Raw genomic sequence first — 24,556 nt, 5'->3', positions numbered from 1 at the left:
GAAATCTTTAGGTGGTTTACTTCTTGCCTAAATATTAAGAGATCAAATATGACTATAGTTCATGGGTCAAATTAAAAAGCAAGGTTCTGCAAATTTACAAGTACCTCATATCAAATCTGACTTGAGTATGGTTTTTTTAGGGATGAGAGATTCACATTTTCTGGTTTCCTTCAGATCATCTAGGAGCTAGTCATGTGGACTTAGGCAAGGCACATTCTTTCCTCTGCCTTTCCTGCTCACAGGTTCCTTCCTTCCGGTCTTATCTCTAATGCTTCATTTCATGAGTTGACCACACATACATAAGTAAATAATAATGAATGAAGATTGCATCTAGTGCAGTGTTGTTTATGATGGCACAGATAAACACACATTTATGTAAAGAACTGCAATGCGTATTATAGTCCTTCCGAAGGTTGTAGAAAAAAAAATTAGAGATGTTGATGAGGTAGACTCTTGATTTTCCAACCTCAGTCCTCTAAATATTTCAAGCACATTAGGAACATTTTGTAAAGACTTTAATGGAATATTATTCACTAGGGCAGCCAAGCCTGGAAAAAAATAAGCCTGGAACTGATTCTATTAAAACACTAAAATTCCACAGATTGGATCCCTTAAGCAAGATCAAGGGGGCTTTTAACTAAACCCATAAATGATATGTTTTTTAAAGATTTTATTTATTTACTTGGGGGGGAGAGGAAACACAAGCAGGGGAGGGGTAGAGACAGAGGGAGAAGCAGACTTCCCCCTGAGCAGGGAGCCCAATGTGGGGCTCCATTCCAGGACCCTGGATCATGACCCGAGCGGAAGGCAGATACTTAACCGACTGAGCCACCCAGGTGCCCCAATATTTTTAATATAACATGATTATTACACTTAAAATGTAATTCTTCACGCTATTTTATTTTCTTTTGTCAGAATATATCTGGTTTAAAGAACAAGCATCCACAGTTATGTTACAGAACCACCAGCACTGGTAGTTGAACAGTTATCAGTAATGTCTACCTAGGACACCTATTTTGGCTATTCCTTTATTAAAACGTGAGAGAAGACTACAAAGTTGGAATCACAGCTACTTAAACACAACTGTTGGGGTACCTGGGTGGCTCAGTCGGTTAAGTGTCTGCCTTTGGCTCGGGTCATGATCCCAGGGTCCTGGGATCGAGCCCCGCATTGGGCTCCCTGCTTAGCAGAGAGCCTGCTTCTCCCTCTCCCTCTGCCTGCCTCTCTGCCTACTTGTGCTCTCTATTTCTGTCAAATAAATACAATCTTAAAAAAAAAAAAAACTGTTATGAATGATGTAGGCAAAAAGAAAAAGAATGACAGAACTATCTGTTGGTTCCCAGAAAGCAAAATTTGAGTTACTATCTCTGAGCTGAAGTGTTTTCTTCTCCACTTTTCCTGAGTTATGTGGTATTTTCCAGAAAACTGTCTCTTTCGTTGCCTATCTTTTTGGTCACCATATTTTAAAATCTATCTCAAAGCTTTTCAAACCGACTTTGATACCTTACCCTACAGTCCCTGTGTAGCTATTGAAATGGATCTGAAAAAGAAGAGTGTCTCTTTGTGCTCCCCAAGCACACACCTATAAAATAGTAATGCTTGGCTCAGTTTTTTCATTAGCATGGTAGAATTGCTGCTAGTGTGAAATATACTTTTTTTTTCTCACTTTTTTCTCTGAATGATAGGAATCAAGGGGACATTTTAATAGGAGCTAGCTTCCATGACATGCGCCAATGAATCTTTTTTTTCTAACTTTACATTAATGAACTTCTGTTAGACCTTGAATTACAAAGTTTTATAAAGCCTTCACTACTTTTAACTAAAAAAATAACGAATTAGAACTATGCCAAGCAATGTATTAAAAGGGTTGGGAGTGGGCATGGGAACTGGAAAGTGAGCAGAAAGAATTATAAAAGAATATTTTTAGAGGCAGAGACAGACTACACTGGAAAGGACATTATTGCTGAGTCTCCTTTGAAGACTCTATGATGAACTCTTCTCCAGTCTCCCTAATATTATTTATCCCACTTCATCTGACATCTCCCCTGGGCTGTTAACTAGAATATTGAATTGCCTACTTTGCCTTCATGTAGATGCATAATATGCATTTAACTCTTGATTCCACCACCTGTCCTCAAAACTGTCTTACTTCCAGTTGCTTAGGCCAAAAACCTAGCAGTCCTTCTTGATTCTTCTCTGTACTTAGCTCCCCAACACCTGCTCCATCAACAAATCTTTCAAAATATATCCGAAATCCCCATTTCTAATGATAGTCTCCTGGCACTGCCTGTATACAACTGTAACAGTCTCCCAACTGGCCTCCCTGCTTCTACTTTTTACTACCCTCCTCTCCTACACAATCATTCTCCTCGTAAAAGCCAGTGATCCTGTTTAAAAACCTAAAACATATTAAAATCATCATCTGATTGTCACATGTTAATTTACTCCTTCTGTTTGTCACATTAATTTACTTCTTCACTTATGGTGCTATCTTATAGCCAGTTATAAAATGCAAAAAGAAATTATGTAAAATTACCTAAGTGTTTTACACGTAATACATTATTTTAAAATACTATTTTAGGATTATCTTCACTAGATATATGATCTAAATCGAATTGGTTAAGTTTAAAAGGCATGTTCCTTTTGAAAAATCACTCCTAAAAGTAGAATATATAAAGAATACCCCAATAGTCCAGAAAGGGAAAAATTATGTGAAATGTTTATTTTATGAAAATAACACAACATGTTTTAAGAACACAGTTAATTCTAAATGTCTATTCCCATGATGTATTGCTGTCCCTTCCTTGCCACTTTCTTTGCTCCAGTGTTTCCTCTGGAACAGTAAGATTGTAAAAGCATATAAAGTTGCAAAAAGGAACAGAATTCAACAGCTTTTAAGATACTCAAGTACAAATACACTCAAAGATAGAACAGATGGTTTTTGAATGAGGTCATGATCAACCTGATGAGGTTACTCGAAAATAGCTTAGCATTAAGTAAAATTTAAATACAACATATATCAAACTCACTCACAACTATGTATAATTTTTTCTTGCTTATTTTTTAATAAGGTACAATTTGAAAAATTTGTGGTGTAGGATTTGGTGAGTCTCTACTCCTATCTTTTATAACGTAGTAAATTTTATTGACATCAATCTGATCGTGCATCAATGTATATTACATATAAAAAGAAGTCTCCTTAACATATTAACAATTCTTAAGAATTAATGTGATACTAGAATACTTAAATGAATCAACAAAGTCAGAGCAACCCACAGTAAGTAACTTCATAACCTATTAGTGTCTTCAATTTATTTAGTTTACTGTAAAAGCACTAGACTTGGGATTGGAAACCTAGGATTTTGATCTTTGATATAATCCTGAAGCTGTATGACCTCGGGAAGATATTTAACCCATCTACAAAATGAGAGGCACTAAACCAGATGAACTATAAGATTCTGATAGCCTTTGAACCTCATGACCAGTTTTGGTAGTTTGTACTAAAATAAAGACAATCACTCTATTCTAGATACTATTACTTGACAGAAAGGACATGAATTTCTAGTTTAAAGAAAGGGCTCAAGAATCCACTTCAGGTTAAAACAAAACAAATCCTTTGATGTAACCATATGGTGCCCATAAATCAATTTATGCTCCCAAAACTTCCTTAAAAGCTAATAAGCTTTTATTGGTTAATTATAAAACTGAATGAGGTGAGAAAAGCACAGAACCTTGCTAATTCTAGTAATGAATCAAATTTTAAAGAACCTAAAAAGAGGTCAGTGGTTTGATTTACGCAAAAATACACATTTTATTAAACCAACAGTTTTCCAATTTTATTTCCGTTTTAAGCCAAAACATTAGAAAAAAACCTCCTTAACAACAAAGTGAGAAATATTTTCAATTTCCCAATTCCCACTTACAAGACTGTTTTCATATAAAGATAGGTAAATGGTTTATTTCAGTACAAGATTGGATTGTATGGGATTTCCATATAATTTCACTAATTAATGCTGGGTTTTTTTATGATTTCTTCAGTTTTTTTTTTAAGATTTTATTTATTTATTTGCCCGAGAGAGAGAGAGAGAGAGAGAGAGAGAGAGTACAAGCAGGGGGAGCGGCAGGCAGAGGGAGAAGCAGGCTCCTTGCTAAGCAAGGAGCCCGATGTGGGACTCGATCCCAGGATCCTGAGATCATGACCTGAGCCAAAGGCAGATACTTAACCATCTGAGCCACCCAGGCGCCCCGATTTTTTCAGTTTCATTTTCATATGAATTTAGCGTAAACTCTGAAGCATAACATACCCCAGACTTAACTTAGAGTTAAGTATTTACCAAATGTCTACTATGTACCAGGAATCCCAGATGCTAGATACAATGAGGGAAAAGCCCTGCACTTAAGTACTTTAGTAGGGCAAATGAGACTAGAGATGAAAAGAGATTTACAACAATGTGACAGGGACAGGCAGAGGTAACAGGAGTGAGCTATAGGACTACATTGAGGAAGTACCTTACCTAATATTGGGCATCAAAAAAGGCTTCCTAAAGGAAGTGACATCTGAGCAGAAACCACCCAACTGTTCCCCATTGTTTACCAACAAGGACCCTTAGACCAGATAGCATATAGTGTTTCAGTCTATTTCGACCAGGTCCTACTTCTCACTGTGCCATGGCAAGGGCCCCAACGGGAAGAATATACATTTGATTATCTTTAGAAGCAAAAGGTGACTTCGATGGAAGGAATTCCATTACTGGAGCCCAGAAATTTGTCATCTACTTGGGGGTGAAGTGGAGTAGCGGTAAATGCCACTTTTTCCCATCTTCCAAGGGATGGGAATATAGGAAGTAGAGTATTTGACTAGATCAACATAATCACTTGAGGAGTTGTGTAAAGGCAGAAGAGGTGAGAACAGCACTGTAAGCTACGCCAAGAAACTTAAAACTTCGTTAGTTCCGATATTTATTGAGGGGGTTTACAGTACAGGCCAGGGCGGGGGCAAGACTGTAAATAACCACAATGCCTTAAGGTAACTGATATCGTGGAAGTATTTTTCAGAGCACAACACTGAACAAGGAACACCTCCGTGGGACTACGCCCACTGGGGCCTGGCACCGGGCGTGGGCGTTCGCCCTACAGTGTGCCGGGGAGGAAGACATCCAGGGGCCACTGGCCTTGGCGGAGAGGGGCGAGGGCGGGCAGGCCGGAGGCCAAGCAAGCAGGGCCGGATGGTGGCCACGCGGACCTCCCACCGTACTCCCAGCCGAGCCGCTGACCGAGGTTCGGAGGAGCGCCCCAACCCAGACTTTCAGAGGAGCCCGAGGAAGAACCGGGCGGGGCCGCCTCTCCACGGTCCGCGGGACTTACCCGGACCACCGTTTCTCCTTGGTTTTGGAAGACGCCCCTCCGTCATTTACGTTTGGTCTGAATGCTAACTATTGCTGCCTCCAAGTTTACAAATTTTCTAAGAAAACAAAAAAAAATCTGAAGGAACGAAATGGAAAAGTCCTCTTTCCTTTTTTCCCTAAGCAAAGACTAACATTTGGGTTGCAGCACCCGACCCGGGAAATTGCGGGACGCACTTCTAATTCGGCGCCCTCTCCCACATGGCCCCGCCTCTTCCGGGAAGTAACCGTCCCCTTTCCGCGACCGCAGTCTCTCGCTAGACTTTCCCGGCTTCCAGACGGTCGGCTCTACGCATGCTTGGAACTGTTGCTGGGGTACTCCGAGTTCTCTTCCCTTTCACTTAGGCAAATCACCCGGCCCCGCACGTCCCGCCGACGCCGAGCCCTGCGTGCCTACCAGCTTCCCCGCCGGCTGAGGGGGCACTTCCGGCCCCTCCTCTTAGACTCTAGGGGCGCGAAAACTCCGAACCGCGCACGCGCGGGCTGAGCCCCGGCGGGAGGGGGGGCGGGGCGCAGGCGCGGAGTGTCCGGCGGTCGGCGCCGGGGCAGCCAGCCTCTTGCCTTCTCCCACCGCGGGCGCGCGGTTCCCCGTGGGCCAACGGCGGGCAGCCGAGGCCGAGACGCCCCAGGGTGTCCTTAGCGCCCCGCTGCACCGAGACCGCCGCGCCGATTGGGTTCCTTGGGGAGACTTGGACTTGTTCGAGGTAAGGTGAGGGCGCGCGCTGTCGCTCTCCCTTGCTCCGGATCCATCCCCTGTCGCTGCCCCCTTAGCCGGCGCCCTCCAGCCCACCTGGTGGTGGCTCGGTCACCGGAGCTGCGGCGGTGTCCAGGGTGTCCCCGCGGGCCCGAGTGGGCCAGCCCGCCGGCGGGGATCTTCGGGCTGTCTCTGCGGGCGACACAGGTCTCCTGAACCGCGGGAAACTTGCCAGTCGCCGCTGGGCCCCTCCTCGGGCTCCGCCGGCGGGGCTGACAAATCCGGCTCGGGCTGTGGGACCCGGCGCCCGGCCCCTACCGGCCCTCGGCTGAGGGGGAGTAGCTTGAAGGGATGGGTGGGCTCGGACATCCGGCTCTTAGCGCGAATCTGAGACCTCACCGGCAACAACTTAGTCTGTTTACGAGATGTATGCAAATAGCACTTCGATTTGTTGTTAAACCCCAGCGTCATGACAACGCAGATTGTATTATCTAGAAAAATTAAATTGTTATGTTTGGAGGTTTTATGATGGCATTTCTATTCCCTCTTCTCTTGTGGAAATGAACCGAAGAGGAATCCCGATTGGGAATTGCGGAACACAAGACTCTAGGATAGAGAAACGGCTGTGGGACCAATAAGACTTCAGATAATATTGTGATAATTCATGGAAAGAGCAACTGTTTTGTGTGTAAACCCTGAAGGCAGAACTTAAGCGAGCGCTTTTACTCTGTGTATATTTCATGAGTAGGAGATTAAAAGCGAGTGTTTTAAGACAAGCTATTCTGGAATGTATATTCAGAGAAAAAAAAAAAAAAGTCCAAACTCCCTAACTTTTAGATGACTGCTGTATAGTCTTTTAAAATATTCAATAGAAAAAAAAAATTCAGTAACATAAGCATTGGCCTGCAGGTATTAGGTAGTAGTTACTTGGGTGTGTGGGTGGAAGGGAACATATTAGAACTTCTTAGATTTACTTTAGTACTGTGCGAAATACACAGAGTGATAATTTTATGTTGAAATATGTATTCAAAATTTCTTTTTCTGAATGGCGATGAGTACAGAAAATTTGGAGATCACTAGAATATTGCTTATAAAGCATTTTTTTTTGGTAAGAGAACGAGTGTTGTGTGACCCAGAGCTTTTTGGTATCACCTTTAAGTTTTAGTTCTTATTCTGTAATTGGATTCTAAGTGCTGTGTGTGTGTGTGTGTGTGTGTGTGTGTGTGTGTGTGTGTGGTGGGAGGAGGATATTTGTAGCCCTGTCTCTATAATAAATGTAAAGCATTTAGTATTGAGCTTGGCAACAAAGGTAAGCACAAAAGGGTATACTAAAGTTGTTAAAGTGAGAATCAGTTTTTATTCCCCAAAGGTTTATTTTACTGAGTGTCTAGATGTAGAATTTTATATAAAACCTACCTAAATCTTGACTTACCTAAATTTTTAGAACAAAGTTAGAAAAATTAATCAAAGCTGTATTTGACTTACTTTCAGGAATCAATAAACAAGAAACTCAAAATTTTACCATAATGGTATGCATTATATTTAAGGCATAATTACATGTCACAGTTCTGTCTATACACACACATTAGTAAGTCCAGGTGCCTGAGGGTCAAGTATAGTCACTTCTATTAATGTTAGCATTTTGATTCACTAGTTGAGATACATCTTTTCTCACTTACTTTCCCTGGTGACCAAATTCAGAATAATTTCTGTAGCTTTCTTAGCATCACTCCCAAATCCACCCCTACTGCAGAGTGTATTTTACTGCCTATTGACCTCTCCTTCTTAATATCCGAGGAACACTTCAAACTCAGTGGTTCCAAACAAAATAAATGTATTATTTACCCCTTTTCTTTCCAAACCTGCACTGTCTACTTATTACAGCATTTAGCATTGTGTGAAGATTGTTTCTAAAAATGAAACACAAAATGAAATTTTTTAAAGCCCAAAGTTTTAATTGGCTCAGATAGTAACATTAGAAGGACACATCACAGTACAATCCTTTTTGTAGCCTTATACATTAACAAAACATAGATAAGAAGACAAATAATAGCCAATTTCATTGCCTATAAACAAACTCAGTCATTCATGCCTGGACGAACGTGGGCATTGAAGAAGTTTGACTTTGGGTTTTGACAAACCTGGGTTTGGATCTGAGCTCTGCTAAGTTACAACTACACAAGTCTGGGCAGAAAGTCTTCTTGAGTCTCAATATCCCCCTTTGTAAAATAAGGACAGTACTTATAAGAATGTTGAGGATTAAAAGAGATAAAGTGTTTATCTCAAAAGATAAGCATGTAGTAAGTAGGTATTTAACAAATGTTAATTCTACTCCCCCATTTCACCCATGCTTTTATTTTTTATTTTTTTAAAGATTTTATTTATTTATTTGACGGAGAATGACAGCGAGAGAGGGAACACAAAGCAGGGGGAATGGGAGAGGGAGAAGCAGGCTTCCCACGGAGCAGGGAGCCCGATATGGGGCTCCAATGCAGGGCTCGATATGGGGCTCGATCCCAGGACCCTGGGACCATGACCTGAGCCGAAAGCATCAAAGGCAGATGCTTAATGACTGAGCCATCCAGGCACCCCTCACCCATACTTTTAAATCTCTTGGTTTCTTCTGTTCCTCTCATCCCTGATATTGCCACTGCTTTTCTTCAGCGCCTCCTCACCCTTTAGTGGCTGGTCTCTTTTGCCCCCATTCACACTGATCTAGAATTGTTTGATAGATGGACTTAAGAATTGTTTCACTTAACTATTTATATTATTTATTATGTATTGCATCTTATGATTTTATGAAAAATCCCAAGCAATGTGCTTAATTATTAATTAGTTCACTACATTAAAAATGAGATTGTTTAATGCAGAATTGAGTATGTCGGTGGTGGTGGGAGGGGCAGAATTGGAGATGAGGTAAACAGTCCACAGCAGATGCAGATATAGCAGCAATTTGCCTTTATTTTTGACCATTATTTCCTGTTGATAATTTCAGTTCTGTTACATCCTGTTCTCACTGTTGCATTAGACTGTAGACGCAAAGATTCAGATCTAGAACTTTACCAGATGTTAATGGAAGTATGAATTATTAGATGGTTCACAATAAAATTTAATATTTAGGAATTTATAATCCTGTTGAAGTGTATTTGATCTATCAAATTTCCTATTCACTAACTTGCTGTAATGAACTCTTGGTTATTGATTTTCCTTCTTGAACTTACTTTTTATTGACAGTTGTATATATGTTACTATCCTGCTCTGATTTGCTTCCTGTGAGGGAGAGATGTATCCCTTAATTCTGACTTTTTTATTGTAAATAAACAAATGAAGAGCTTTATGGATGTATTGAAAATCCCAGAGGAGATTTTTTTTTTCCCTTTTGTATTTCAGAATATTAGAAGTATTTTTCTTTGTATCTATTTATATGTCTCTTTAGCCTTTTGGAAATAATTTTACTGTTTTAACTTGTATCTAACTCTCAGGACATTCATATGTGTTTTTAAAAATCCATTATCATTAAATTACAGAGTTATTTGTATTTTAAAAGGTAGGATCCTTCAGTGTCTGTCAGACTAATGTTACCATGGCAACCTAATAGAAAACTGCAAATCCTAGGCCAAGCATAGCAAATAAAAAACATCGTCATCATGTAGCACACCATCTTCTGTGTAGTACAGAATCTCACATTCATTTTAAAAAGCTTAACCACATTTATCTACATGCACCTCCCTCCCCCAGTTTTACTTGAAAAACTGCCATTTTTTTTCATGGTAAAATACTAAAATCAGTCAGCTGATGTCTGAGTGCCTGCTAACTGCAAGATCATTATTGGGCATTAATGAAAACAGTATCTAAAAAGGCATTTAGCGTGGGGAAAACCAAACGGTAATGTGTCCTCTTTGCTTTCCTGCAATAAATAAATTACTGCTCAGTAATTGAGAAGGAAATAGAGAATGGGTGGGAGAGAAGAAGGTATTTTGGGGAAAATAATGGCATGGTGATATTCCAGGGAATTTAAGTTAGCAACAAGCTGAAACTAATATACATTGACTCTTGTTAAATAGTTTGAGAAATAGGTTGGATTTTCAAGTTTTAACTTGTTTGAGAGATTCAAAATTAACATTCAATTATTTGAAAAAGAAAGATGTTAAATATTATGTAATTGTGACTGTAATCTTAGTATTGTCTCAGGCATTTGTTTAGGTTAAATGTCCTTCAGATTTGATCTAATAAATACCTTTTAGATGGCATTTGTTTTATTATGATTAGGTTCTTCATTGCCTTCAGGATAGGATAAAGTCCAAGTTTTAGAATGTTGTTTACAACAGTTCTTCTTAAACTTTAATGCACTTGTGAATCTCCTGAGATCTTGTTAAAAATGAAGTTTCTAATTCATTTGGTTTAGGAAGGGGCCTGAGATTCTGGATATCTAATACATTCCCAGGAGATGTAGATGCTACTTGCTGGTCCTTGGACCATACTTTGAATATCAAGTCTATAAGTCATTTTATGGTTGGCTTCTTCTCTGCTGCTCTAACTTAATTGCTTGTTAGCTGTGCCTTACAATTTATGGCACTGTGTCATGGACTTGCTTATAGTATCCCCTGTACTAAGCAGTTTGCAGTGTGTGGTCCAGGACTCTTTCAAAGGGTCTACAAAGTCAAAGAGTTTTCATAATAACAGTCGGATGTTATTTGCCTTTTTCACTCTCATTCACTTATGAGCGAATGGAGTTTTCCAGGGGTTATGAGACGTGATGATGCCATTGCTCTGAGGACTGATAGAACATGTACATATGTGTTCTTTGTTTTAAAAGTTTCTCAGTTTTAATTTACAGTATGGTAGATATTGATAGGGGTAAATAAAAAACTCTTTGAAGTCCTGAGTACTTTTTAAGAGATCAGCCACAACCTTTGAGAACTGCTGCCCTATGTGTTGCATTAGGCTGTAGACGCAAAGATTCAGATCTAGAACTTTACCAGAGCTCTTTCCTTAGCCTCAGTGACTCCAGGGGTCAACTGTGGAAGCCACAGTTTCACAAATAAAATCTTTTACCTTTTGTGAGTTTAAGAGTCAAAACATTTAGGTAGACCCATATCAATAAAATCTTGGCCATGAATAACTCTGAAGTAAAATCAGCTAGTGTAGCATACACACATGATTTAAAAAGACAACAACATTACATTTATTACCTTATACTTCTGCAGGTTAGAAGTCTGACATGACTCCTGGGGCTAAAACCAAGACAGCAGTTGGGCTGTGTTTCTTCCTGGAGACTCGAGGGGAGAATCTGTTTCTTTGTCTTTCCAGCCTCTAGTAGCCACTGGTGTTCTTTGGCTTATGTACAGATGATATTTTTACTTTTTTAAAAGTAAAAACGAATGGACATAGTACTTAAAATTTAAGCTTTGTCTCATTTATTTTGTTAAGTTTAATGTGAATGGAAGCATCATATGGATGCCTATACTTGATTTACTGCATTGTTACTCTAATGTATGTTCAGACCCGATGGCCAAAAGAAAGGAAGAAAATTTCTTCTCTCCTGAAAATGCCAAAAGACCAAGACAAGAAGAGCTGGATGACTTTGACAAAGACGGTGATGAAGATGAATGTACAGTTTCTTTCACTAATGGTACCTCTACTTTGGTAAGTGCAGAATTTGGGGCCTGGCATGGTTCTCATGTCTGGTTTATATGTCATATTCTTGATAATTCAATGTAAGGAAAGGCAGTATGATTTAAAAAAAAATCTAAGGTAAAATAATATGACTACTTTTGACATTTATGTTAATTATTGGAAACAATTGGTAAAGAAAACAATAAAAGAGCTCATTCTTTGGAATAATCAATAAATTTGACAAAACTCTAGCAAGGCCATCAAAGGGAAGAAGAGAAAGAAGGCACAAATTATCAGTAACAAAACTGTAGCATCAACCCTGCAGGCTTCAGGACAGTAAGGGACGTGACATGACATGGTGTTCAATATCATTTGTTATTGGGGAAGTACAAATTAAGACCACAATGAGATATTACTACACACCCATCAGAATGACTAAAATTAAAAACAGTGACAACAGTGACAAGTTCAAATGCTGGCAAGGATGAGGAGAAACTGGATCATTCATAGATTGCTGGTGGGAATGTAAAATAATACAGCCACTCTGAAAAGTAGTTCGGCTGTTCTTTTTTTTAATTCACCATGCACCCTATAACACAGCATTTGTCCCAGAGAAAAGAAGATGTACCTTCACACAAAATTCTATACATGAATTTTTTTTTTAAGATTTTATTTATTTATTTGATAGAGACACAGCGAGAGAGGGAACACGAGCAGGGGGAGTGGGAGAGGGAGAAGCAGGCTTCCCGCTGAGCAGGGAGCCCGATGCGGGGCTTGATCCCAGGACCCTGGGATCATGACCTGAGCTGAAGGCAGATGCTTAATGACTGAGCCACCCAGGTGCCCCTATACATGAATGTTTATAGCAGCTTTATTTATAATAGCCAGAAACTGAAACGACCCAGATGTCATTCAGTGAGTGAACAGGTTAAACACTATGGTACATTCATACCATGAAATACTACTTAGCAGTGAACTCCCGATGTAGGCAACAATAGCCATTTCTATAACATTTGTGAAGTGACAGTGTTCTAGAAATGTAGAACAGATTAGTGGACCAGGGGTTAAAGTCGGGGCCGATTGGGTGGGATGTGGCTTGGCTGTAAAAGGGCAACATGAGGGATCCTTGTGGTGATGGAAATGTTCTGTATCTTGACTGGATCAATGTCAGTATCCCTGTTGTGATATTGTACTACAGTTTTTAAGATGTACCGTGAGCAGAAACCCAAGTAAAGAATTCACAGTATCCCTCTGTTATTTCTTACAATGCATCTACAATTAGATCAAAATAAAAATTTACTTTAAAAAGTCTTCAACCATAATTTCCAATATTTTGCTCATACAAGGATGTAAATGTTTCTGCTTTTTAATAAGATGGCATCCAGAAGAAAAGAAACAGGGAGTTTTTAAAGACACTGTTAAAAAAGATTAAAAAATTTTATTGTACCAGTGGTTCTCGCTTCAAGGGGGGATTTTGCATCCCCCCCTACCCCGGGGGGACATTTAACAATATCTGTATATATTTTTGGGTATCACAACTTGGGGTTAGATGTGTGCTACCATCATCTAGTGGGTAGAAGCTAGGGATGTTGTTAAAATTCTCAAAATGCACCAAACAGCCCCCCTCCAACAAAAAATTATCTGACTCAAAATGCTAGTATTATCCTATTAAGAAACTATGTGATACAATTATTAGATCCTTTAAGGACTTTAGAATGAGTGATTCCTCATAGAAGGTTCCCATTTAATTTCATCTTACTCTTTGAAGTTAAGGTTATTTGCTTACTATAACTTTTTTCATTAGTAACCCTGCTGAACTTTCTCCAAATGCTTAGGTGGTTATAGTGATTTTATTAGACACATTAATTGTTTTCTCTCTTCCTCTCTCTCTCTCTCTCTTTTTTTTTTCTTTTGTTAATAGACCGCAGCAGAAGTTGGAATAATTGAGAGTATTCAGCTAAGGAACTTTATGTGTCATTCGATGCTTGGACCCTTTAAATTTGGTTCTAATGTCAACTTTGTTGTTGGTAACAATGGAAGTAAGTGCTTTTGTCCTCCTTATTTGACTTTGAGCAGTACTTTACAGTTAGAATGCATTAACTTTTTAAAATAGGTGTCTGTGAATGCTGATAAATGTAAGTTTTAGATCTAGAACTTGTAGTCATGAATATTTTCAGTATTTGCTGCCAGTCTACACTGTAAGAAAATAATGAGTTAACTCTAGGTTCGTTATTTATGTAGTAAGAATAAACATTTCCTGCTTATTTTTTTTTAATCCATATACTTTGAAATTCATACCATAGAAGAGTGGACAAACTACCCTCATTGTGACTGAGTCAGCCTTGCATCTTACATCTATTAAATGTTATAATAGAGCATGAACAGAGTGCCATGGAATCCAAACATGAAAGAAACTACTTCTCACCGTGGCCAGTGAAGCTTAAAGAGGAGGTGGTATTTGTGGTGGTACTTGAATGACTATGACAGATTCTGTAGGTCTTACTGGGGAAGAAGATGTGCATGGACAGTGGTGAACAACCTTAGATGGCTTTATCATATCCTACATGATAGGGAGGGGTAGAAACTGACACTTGAGAGTGCTGTTGTAGGTGATATTGGTGAGAACCTTGAATGCCATGATAAAGATTTTGGTGTTTTATTCAAAAGTCAGTGGAGAACCAATTAAAGTTTATGAGGAAGGGATGACACGGTCAAGATTTGTGAAACAAACTGGCCTCCTTGTGTGGAGAATGGATTAGAAGGGCAGAGACACAGGGGTTAGAAAGACCTGTTAGGCAGCTTTTGTGATGGACCAGCCTGGCCTGAGCTGTTGACAATTTGATTGAGCCAGTACACGGAAAGGAGGCTTGTCAGAGTCTACAGCTGGTGGTGGTGCTTAGAAAGGACTGTAGGTGAGTGCAGCTCCACATTCTGTTCAGTGTTTAGTTGTCGTTCTTTGTTTCCCCTGCTCTGTGTTCAGTCAAGAGGAAAATGTTTTCAGAAGGAGAGAATGGACAGAGGGATTGTTGCTACTGGGAGGCCCCGCAGGACAAGAAATAAGGAAAGACTGGTGGGTTCTGCAATTAGATCTTGTCTTTTTTTTTTGTTTTTAATTTTGAAGCAGTGATTTTATTAATAAAACTGAGAGAAGAAGAAATAATGTAAACAGTGGAGGCAATAATTTTGGAAATAAAGAAACAGAGATTTAGAGACTCAAAAGGCATTCCAGGAACTAAATCAGGTTAACCAGTGGTATATTTGGGTTAATTTAAGGTATATCGTGGAACATAATAGGCTGGTAAGAGTTGATTGAATTGGTTGATTGTGGAGTTCAGAAAACGATTACATATTCTGGGTAATTGTTTAGATTTTGAAATTTCAGCTTGTGATATTTTATATCTGTTAGCATAAAAAGAAGTGTACTTTTCAGAAAGCTAGCAAATGAATAATATTCAAATTAGGAATAATAATTGTCAAAATATTACATAGAAACATTCATCTGTATGACTGATGATTTTTTCATATTTAAGTTCGTTCATTCATTTGTTAAATACCAGAGTGCTTTTATGGGCCGCTATTGGAGATAGAACATTGAATAAAACAAACAACATCCCTGTCCCAATGGAGCTTGCTTGTATTCAAGGGTTGTTAAAAATAGTTTCTGACTTCTGTGAATTTATGGAAAAAGTAAATTATGTCTAAATTGGAATGTAATAAAAATTAGATGAATCAAGTATACATGTGTAATTAGAAAAGATAGACTCATTTTTAATATATTGGCTGATGGACCAAGGTGAAACAATGAGAGTTGTAGGTTGGAAAGCTGTCAACCATTTTTTTCCATTTCCTTATCAGTGACAAAAATTTGATTCCTGAAATGTACTAATTGTTTTCTAATAGCAGAGCTAAATATCTCGTGATAGGTACAACTTTTTTATGTTCGCTGAAAGAAAATGATAATTGAAGTGTAACACTTCATTTCAGGGTTAGAACTAATTTACATCTTCATTCAGAAATCTTTTTACATCAAGTGGTGGGAGTCAGCCTTTTCATTTCTCTCTCTTTAATGAATGTGATTTCTTCAACACCTGTCTGTAGGTGGGAAGAGCGCCGTCCTCACAGCTCTCATCGTTGGCCTTGGAGGAAAAGCTGTCGCTACTAATAGAGGCTCTTCTTTAAAAGGTTTTGTGAAGGATGGACAGAAGTAAGTGTAAGAAGCAGCTGCTGTAGATTCCCAGTTCATATATATATATGATAGGAAATGAATTGGCTTCCCAGAACTAGAGCAGAATAGTCCTCTGTTTCCATCCCTTTCTCTTTCTCCCTGTTGCCAGCATGGCCAGTGTTGCCTGTTACTCTCTTCAGACAGAAAGCTTGTGTAAAGTACTACCATGTGCCTGCCCACTTACACTCTTGTTTCTCTTACCTTTTTGGAGGAAAGAACTAGCAGTGATAAATCTATTTATTTCTGCTTAAGGGAATATTTATAAACAACGGACTTTCCTGGCTCTTGACCCAAACTTCACCAAGTCCACGTTGGTATGATACAGGCGAAAGCAGAGTCAGTGACCAGCCAAGGGTCCCTACACAAAATTTCTGCCTCCAGTCCCTAAAAATTCCAAAAAAGTGTTCTGCTCTCTGTCTTTAGTTTTATGTCCTTTACTCAGGTGGTTTGCCAGTGAGTTTGATTTGAGGACCACAACAGCACATCTGTTTGTGGTCCATCTTGACTCTTGGAGAATGGTCATATAACTATTCTCATTGGCTCTATGCTTATATTTCTTTCTTTCTTTTTTTAAGATTTTTTAAATTAATTAATTAATTAATTAATTTATTTCAAAGAGCACAAGGGTGGGGGAGCAGAGGAATAAAGTAACTCCACACTGAGAGTGGAGCCCAATGCGGGGCTCGATCCCACAACCCTGAGATTATGACCTGAGCTGATGCTTAACTGCCTGAGCTACCCAGGTACCCCACTTGTATTTCTTTTTGATATAACTTGCCTTTGTGTAACTTATATATTAATTGCCTAGTTTGCATTATCATAGACTTAGGTCCTTTTGGCATTAGGAGTACTCGTCAGGCTGATCTCCTTATTCTTCTTAATACAGTTTCAAGTAACTCTGAAGGGATCCTTGTGTCTTCTAAAAACTAGATGTCCCAAACTCTGTTACACTAGCTCTCAGAGTGAGGCTACTTCCATTGCTCATTTCTCTTTTGCATGCCCTGTGCCCAGAACCTCTGGAACTTTGATAATTAACAGTGATCTTATTTCATATAATAGACTTTCCTTCTGCTCAGTGTCATATCCATTTGACTTCTTCAATTTTATTACTAAAAAATAGGATGGGATGTGAACCAGGATTGCAGTTTTCTTGTGTATCTCTCAGAAAACTATAAGGAATCTTAACCCTAAGCCAGGGTTCCAAGTGGACTCAGGAGAAGGGGTGAAGATACACAGAAAATAATTTCTCCATGCTGTATGGCCTTGGAAAAGAACTATTTGGTAACAATTCTCCAGTGTATTTTCTGTCTCTCCCTATCTTATTTGGGTCCCAGCCCAGCAAGGTCTTCTCCCCTCCGTAGTCCCCAGCCAAATGATATCTGAAGTCAAAAATGAGTTATTTAAACATTTTTAATGGCCCCAGCTCTGTTTCAATTCATTATACCAAACTATACATTTCTTAGTTGTCCAAACAACCACCTGGTCTACTTAGCCAGATAACACATTGATCTTTCAGATAGGAGCTTCAGGAAAAAAAATCTTTTTTATCTGTACCACTGTATGTTTTATGTCTCAATTAAATATTTTTTGTTTTTTTGCCATTTGGGAAGTATCTAGACCAAAGCAGAAACTTCTTTCTGAGACTTGTCCTCAAATATCATTTTAAAAAAGAAAAAAAAAATCATTTAAAAAAGAAAAAGGCCAACTCACACAAATCACCAACTTTCAAGGATACAGCTGCCTATAGATAGGAATATTAATATATTTTAAACAGTTAATAACAGTTGACCCAGCTTTTCCTGAGCTCAGTTTCCTTTTTACTGACCTTGTCTGAAAAAGTAGCTTAAAAACAGCTTTATCAGACCCATTACTATTCCTCATTCCCTTTCTCATTTAAAAAGTTCAATATCTAGGAATTTCATGGGGCGCCTGGGTGGCTTGGTTGAGGGTCTGACTCCTGATTTCGGCTCAGGTCATGATCTCAGGGTTGTGGGATCCAGCCCTATGACGGGCTTCACGCTCAGTGGAGCTTTCTCTTAAGCCTTAGTTTTTTAAAAAACTTGCCTTTCTTTATTCAGATCCTACCACAACAGGATACCAGTGCCTCCCAAGTTCTCACAATACTAAAGGTAGTTATTAAATACAAGGAGTAGCTAGGAATGAAAATAATAAAGTAGATGTTTGCTAATCAAGAGAGATGTTTAATAATTCAGAGAGGAAATATATGTAGTCATTTTATTTTTTTGATTTTTTATTTAAATTCAATTTAATTAACATTTAGTTGCAGAGGTAGAATTTAGAGATTCATCAGTTGCATATAACACCCAGTGCTCATTCCATCAGGTGCCCTCCTTAATGTCCCATCACCCAGTTACCCCATCCCCCCATTCACCTCCCCTCCAGCAACCCTTCATTTATTTCTATCGTTAAGAGTCTCTTATACTTTGTCTTCCTCTCTGTTTCCATCTTACTTTATTTTTCCTTCCCTTCCCCTATGTTCATCTGTCTTGTTTTTTAAATTCCACATATGAGTGAAATCATATGATGTTTGTCTTTCTCTGACTGACTTATTTCACTTAGCCTAACACCTTCTAGTTCTATCCACGTCATTGCAAATGGCAAGATTTCATTCTTTTTATGGCTGAGTAATAATCCAACGTATATATACACCACATCTTCTTTATCCATTCATCTATTGATGAACATCTGGGCTCTTTCCATATTTTGGCTTTTATGGACATTGCTGCTATAAACATTGGGGTGCAAGTGCCCCTTCAAATCACTGTGTTTGTATTCTTTGGATAAATACCTGGTAGTGCAGTTGCTGGGTCATAGGATAGCTCTATTTTTCACTTTCTGAGGAAGCTCCATACTGTTTTCCAGAGTGGCTGCACCAGCTTGCATTCCCACCAACCGTGTAAGACAGTCCCCTCTTTCTCCGCATCCCCGCCAACATCTGTTTCCTGACTTGTTAATTTTAGCCATTCTGACTGGTGTGAGGTGGTGTATCATTGTGGTTTTGATTTGTATTTCCCTGATGTCATGTGGTATTGAGCGTGTTTTCATGTGCTGTTGGCCATTTGTATGTCTTCTTTGGAGAAATGTCTGTTCATGTCTTCTGCCCATTTCTTGACTGGATTTTTTGTTTTTTTGGGTGTTGAGTTTGATAAGTTCTTTGTAGATTTTGGATAGTAGCCCTTTATCTCATAAGACATTTGCAAATATCTTCTCCCATTCTGTAGGTTGCCTTTTATTTATTTATTTATTTATTTTTAAAGGCATCTGGTCTTTTTTTAAGATTTTATTTATTTATTTGACAGAGAGAGCACAAGCAGGTGGAGCAGCAGACAGGGGGAGGGGGAGAAGCAGGCTCCCAGTGGAGCAGAGAGCTTGATACGGAGCTCAATCCCAGGACCCTGGGATCATGACCTGAGCCGAAGGCAGACGCTCAACCGACTGAGCCACCCAGGCACCCTTATAGGTTGCCTTTTGGTTTTGTCGACTGTTTCCTCTGCTGTGCAAAAGCTTCTTATCTTGATGAAGTCCCACTAGTTCCTTTTTGCTTTTGTTTCTCTGTAGTCACTTTATTTTTTAAATGTTTTTATGAGGTGCATTCACTTAATACTAGGTAATCATACTAGTTAGTGAAATAAAATATTTTTTGCTCTATATAGTAGGCCAGCTGCCCTTCCCCTATTAATACTTTAATGATTTTCAAATGACTATTCATTAGAATCAACTCAGAAGCTTTTAAAAATCCTATTGATTACAATTTTTCAGGAACATATCTGCCCTAATTGTGTATTTCTGATTTAAATACACACACCCCAGCTTAGGGTAGTTTAGAAAAGGAGATTTATTGTAAAGATTCAGAGATATATATCTTAGAACCTGGAGGGAAGAAGTACGATTGGTTTTCATGAGTGACCGGAACTGAGAGACCTCAGAACCAAGTACTGGCTGTCTCTGGGCCTTTCTTTTTTGTGTCCCTGCCTTTCTCTCTGTGTCTGTGTCTCTAGGCCTCTGTCTGCCACTCCTTCTTTTAGATCCATGCTGCAACCCTTCTGCTGGACCAGCCTCCCTCACCCCTCACGTAAGGGGCTGTGTTGTGTTGTGCTCTCTTCCCTCCATCTCCTTATGACAAGTCTGTGGGCTTGTGAATGTCTCTCTCTCTCTCTCTCTCTCTCTCTCTGTCGTCTCTGGAGTATGTGTTCTCTTCCTTAATAACTTCGCCAAGTCTTTGTTACTCTGTCTTTGTGTGTGCAGTCATTGACCTCTTACCGCCTTAGTCTGTGGGGCGATGTGTGTAAGGAAGTGCTCTTGTGTTCTCTGTGTCTCTCATTCACTGGCAGTGTCTGTGGGTGTCTGTCTTTCTGTCTTGATGGCTTCCCAGGAGCTTCTCCACTATATACTCTCCGGAGCCTCTCATCAGGGGGTGATGTCCCAAACTGGTTTCTCTGGTCCTTGGAGGCCTCAAGGAATCACCAGCTCTTGACTTGGTTGTGCCTTCATTGGGGTTTCATTGGGGTCTGTTGATAAAATTTTTCACTGTGAAGTAATCTAGATTTATGGAAATGTTGCAAACATAGTACAGTTTCCTTTAGACCCTTCTCTGATTTTCCTTAATGTTGACATCTTAAGTAAGGAAGGTACTTTTATCAAAGCTATGCAGTTCCCACTGGTATGGGTATTACTGACGAAACTACAGACCTTATTTGGATTTGACCAGTTCTTCTTAATTTGAATCTTTCAAGAAGAGAATCTGTTTCAGTTAGTGTCAGATTTCTGTATTTAGCTTAGTCTCTCGGGATAGGGTGGGGACTGATGGTTGCTAAGCCCTGTCTTTCTGCTTGAGCACTCCCAGAGGAGAGGGTGAGGCAGCAGGAACAGATGAAAACCTTCAGCGTGCCTACTGTAGTATCAGCTTACAGGAAAGTTTATCTGGAGTATGTTTTTCTGCAATTCCTACAAATGGGAGCAATTTGGGAATATGATTACAAATTCATGAAAACAAGTACTATTAAAGATTTCATTTAATTACCAGTTATAGTAGTTTCACATTAAAGGACTTTAGCATTTTGGCATATGAGCCAGAAAAAAAAAATTGTCTGCTTTTATGTTTAAGGAAATTTTATTGTATTTAGTAATGTATTTCATTGACATTGTTTTTCTACTCAGTCTTATTTTAATAAAAGTTAAAGTAGAAAAATAAAGATTGATTTTTTCCTATAATATATTAAAATATGCAAAAAAATATGCATGGCTATAAATGCTTTAAACTTTTTTAAAACTTTAAAAATAATTCTTCCATAATACCAATAAAACTTCAATAATTTTTGAGCTTTTGTTTATGTTTCTTGATATCATATACTTTCATTTTTTTAATGCCAAGTATTTGAAAGATTAAAGTTGCTTCCTTTGATTCTGATCCTCTTAGAAAATGTTACTATTGGGCGCCTGGGTGGCTCAGTTGGTTGAGCGACTGCCTTTGGCTCAGGTCATGGTCCTGGAGTCCTGGGATTGAGTCCCACATCGGGCTCCCTGCTCAGCAGGGAGTCTGCTTCTCCCTCTGACCTTCACCCCCAATGCTGTCTCTCTCTCATTCTCTCTCTCACATAAATAAATAAAATCTTTAAAAAAATAAAAAGAAAATGTTATTATTTCACCATAATTGTTACTTAATCATTCTTAAAGGTCTGCTGTCAGCATGATGCTTTGTTACATAATTCAGAGTAGTCAGGCAGTATAGTATTACACATTGCTCTTATCTACATGATTTGAAACAACCAAACTTAAATGGTTTTAGAGCGCCTGGGTGGCTCAGTCAGTTGTGTCTGACTTCAGCTCATGTGATCTCAGGGTCCTGGTATCTAGCCCCACGTCGGGCTCCCTGCTCATCAGGGAGTCAACTTGTTCCTCTCTCTCGCTCTGCTCCTCCCCCTGCGCATCTCCTTCAAATAAATAAATAAAATCTTTTTAAAAAGTGACTTTTATGTGAATGTGGTATTTCTATTATAGATAGGATAGTCAGTGTTTTTATAACACTTATTCTCAGCTATATTTTTTTGTTAGGAGTGTTATATTCCGTAGTAGCCTGTCAGCCATCAGTGGCTGGTATAAAGCTACTTTTCAAATGAAATAGACAAATTACTTCAGAGGTTTTGAAAATTACAGTAACCTAGTATCGAAATTGCACTGTACCTTCATGTGACTTAGCTTAACCTTCTTGCTTTAGCTCAGCAGATATCTCAATAACATTAAGGAACAGAGGAGATGATGCCTATAGAGCAAATGTGTACGGCAACTCTATAGTCGTGCAGCAACACATCAGCATGGATGGAAGTCGATCTTATAAACTAAAAAGTGAAACAGGTTTGTTATGAATGTCTTTTCATTTCACATAAAATGCTAGTAAATAGTCAAACAGCAGAGTGATTGCTCAGGTATTCATTGAAAGGGCATTTCTTACCTCTCTCTTGAAACCTCTTTCTTGTCATGTGTAGGATCGGCTGCATGTATGTACATACACGTGATTATGTATGGACACATATACACAGTTGTTTTAACCCAGGACATCGTACGGCAGGACCATGATTACGAGAGTCTGGGTCCACTTGAAACAGGCTGTGCTGCCTTGTTCCCACCAGCGGGCCTGCTCCCACACCTGTAGTTTTTATCCCATGTAGAAAGGGGGGTTAGCCAAAGGTGGAAAAGGACATGAAGGAAGACGAGGCGAAGACATATATGAGAAGGAAGAGCAAGCGTTTTGCTGCAGGGATAAGAAGAGCACTGTCCCTGCGTCCGTGCTACTCCTCCCTTCTGTGTGCCTGGCGCATGATGACCGCAGCCTGCAGCTCCTCACATGTGTGCCTGTTCCTAGGGACGCAACAAAATAGTTAATATCTGTGTTTGTAAATGAGCAGATTTACAAAATTTTATTTTTGTAAATAAAATTGCTTATTTTTTCTCCGTATTTCTGCCCTAGAAACAGTCTGGTCATTTTATGTGTTTCTCTTAACCAGGCACTGTGGTTTCTACTAGAAAAGAAGAGCTGATTGCCATTCTTGACCATTTTAACATACAGGTAATTGCTAACATTTCGTCTCAGATTAATGCAACTGGTCACTTTCTCGTGATTTCATTTGTAGTGTTGAAAGAATTAAAATAGGCTCGTGTGAGTAAATTGACCACAGGACAAATGTGTACAACGCTTGTTAGCAAAGTTGCTTAAAATTTACTAATCCAGCAGGAATTTTTAATGCATAATATAACACCTGTAAAATCAAGAACATCTAGTTTATACTGGTATGGGATAAAATAAATGTTAATAAAGGCTATAAAGTTTCTTTGCTTTCTGCTCTCCTGGTCAGAATAGCATCATAGTTTTCCAAAACTCAGATGCTAATTTTTTGTAGAAAGAAATTTATTCTAGAAAAATAAAGCATTTCTTTATGTATTTTGGGGTTATTGATCATACCTATAGGAGATAAGGCTCTAGTCCTTTCTGCTAAGATACCTTGAATAATTAGAAATAGAGCATATAGTCTTATTAGTACTGGAATTGTCTTTGGAGGTCATCTAATTCACCTGTATTTTGTAGATGAGAATAGAACTAGAAAAAGTAAATTTATCCCTACAATTGTCTAGGCATGGTTGCTGGTAGAGCCTGGATGGGGAACCAGGCTTCCCGGTTTCACTCTAATATACCACCCTGCCTTACTTATTCCAGGATGAAGAACACCAAGACTAGTCACCAAGGAGAAAGAACAATTACGAGTCTAGGTCTTTTTTCCAGTTTGGTTTAGAACAAAGTTGTCCAGAAAAATCTTCTGTGATGGTAGAAATATTCTGTATTATGCTGTTCAATGTGTCAGCCACTAGCATATTGCTCTTGAGCGCCTGAGATGAATGACTAAGAAATCAAGTGTTTGATTTTATTTAATTAAGTGTAAAAAGCTGCACGTGGGTAGTAGCTTATATATCAGGCAACGGAAGTTTAGAAAAATAATTATTAAAATCCGGGAAAAAGCAGTTACATCAAATAAATTTGAGACTAGAATTTTTAAGCAGAATCAAGAAAACCAAAAGTGTATGGAATCAGGTGTTTGGGAGCATCTTGAAGGGCAACCAGTAGGGTTCTCACTGTCCATGTTTACCATGTGTTGACTCTACCAGGTGTCCCTTCAGCAACTGCTTATGTGGTTTTTGGGGGAGAAATCACATCTGCCTGAGATTTTGATTCCTTCTGTGAACAGCTCTCTCAGAAAGCTTTTATTATGGAAGAGTTGAATAAAGCCTGTTTCTCTAAGCTCCCACTTCCTTGGGGAATGTAAAAACCTGTTTATTTCTTTTGAAATATTTGAAGGTTGTTATCATAACTCTTTTTAGTCCTCTTCTGGTATGATGCAGTAAAGTAAAGGTTCAGGTTCATTGATCAAAATATGGGAGGTCTAGAGCTACACTTACCTGTACAGTAACCGCTGGCCACATGTGGGTATTAAGCTCTTGAAATGTGGGTAGTCCAAATTGACATAGTAAGTGTGAGATACACACTAGATTTTGAAGCCTTAATGCAAAGGGATAATTGAATTTTTATAGGTTATATCTTAAAATGATAAT

General features: G+C 38.9%; 2 protein-coding genes across 4 annotated transcripts in view; one reads left to right on the top strand and one right to left on the bottom strand.

Annotated features, from left to right (window-relative positions):
* Positions 1 to 5,751, bottom strand: part of GEN1 (GEN1 Holliday junction 5' flap endonuclease) — a 28,175-nt gene extending 22,424 nt beyond the window's left edge. The window contains exon 1 of the mRNA XM_025867775.2: positions 5,365 to 5,751. The gene's annotated coding sequence lies outside the window, so the exon portion shown is untranslated. The remainder of the gene's footprint in view (positions 1 to 5,364) is intronic.
* SMC6 (structural maintenance of chromosomes 6) overlaps positions 1 to 24,556 on the top strand; it is a 119,839-nt gene that overhangs the window by 37,883 nt on the left and 57,400 nt on the right. The window contains exons 1-6 of one of the 3 annotated variants that reach the window (XM_073897015.1): positions 5,946 to 6,106; positions 11,600 to 11,742; positions 13,634 to 13,751; positions 15,811 to 15,916; positions 22,173 to 22,309; positions 22,960 to 23,021. In XM_073897015.1, coding sequence (XP_073753116.1) covers positions 11,605 to 11,742; positions 13,634 to 13,751; positions 15,811 to 15,916; positions 22,173 to 22,309; positions 22,960 to 23,021 — 561 coding nt within the window. In that variant the 5' untranslated portion in view covers positions 5,946 to 6,106; positions 11,600 to 11,604. Of the gene's footprint in view, positions 1 to 5,945; positions 6,107 to 11,599; positions 11,743 to 13,633; positions 13,752 to 15,810; positions 15,917 to 22,172; positions 22,310 to 22,959; positions 23,022 to 24,556 lie in introns of those variants that run through there. The other 2 variants (XM_025867774.2, XM_073897014.1) reach the window with 2 other exon arrangements.

This window comes from Callorhinus ursinus, unplaced genomic scaffold (genome assembly GCF_003265705.2).
Source record: "Callorhinus ursinus isolate GAN/ISIS: 27379988/994484 unplaced genomic scaffold, GSC_fseal_2.0 scaffold10, whole genome shotgun sequence".
Lineage (NCBI taxonomy): Eukaryota > Metazoa > Chordata > Mammalia > Carnivora > Otariidae > Callorhinus > Callorhinus ursinus.
Note: the sequence above shows the minus strand (reverse complement) of the source record. Positions and strands in the feature narration are given on the sequence as shown.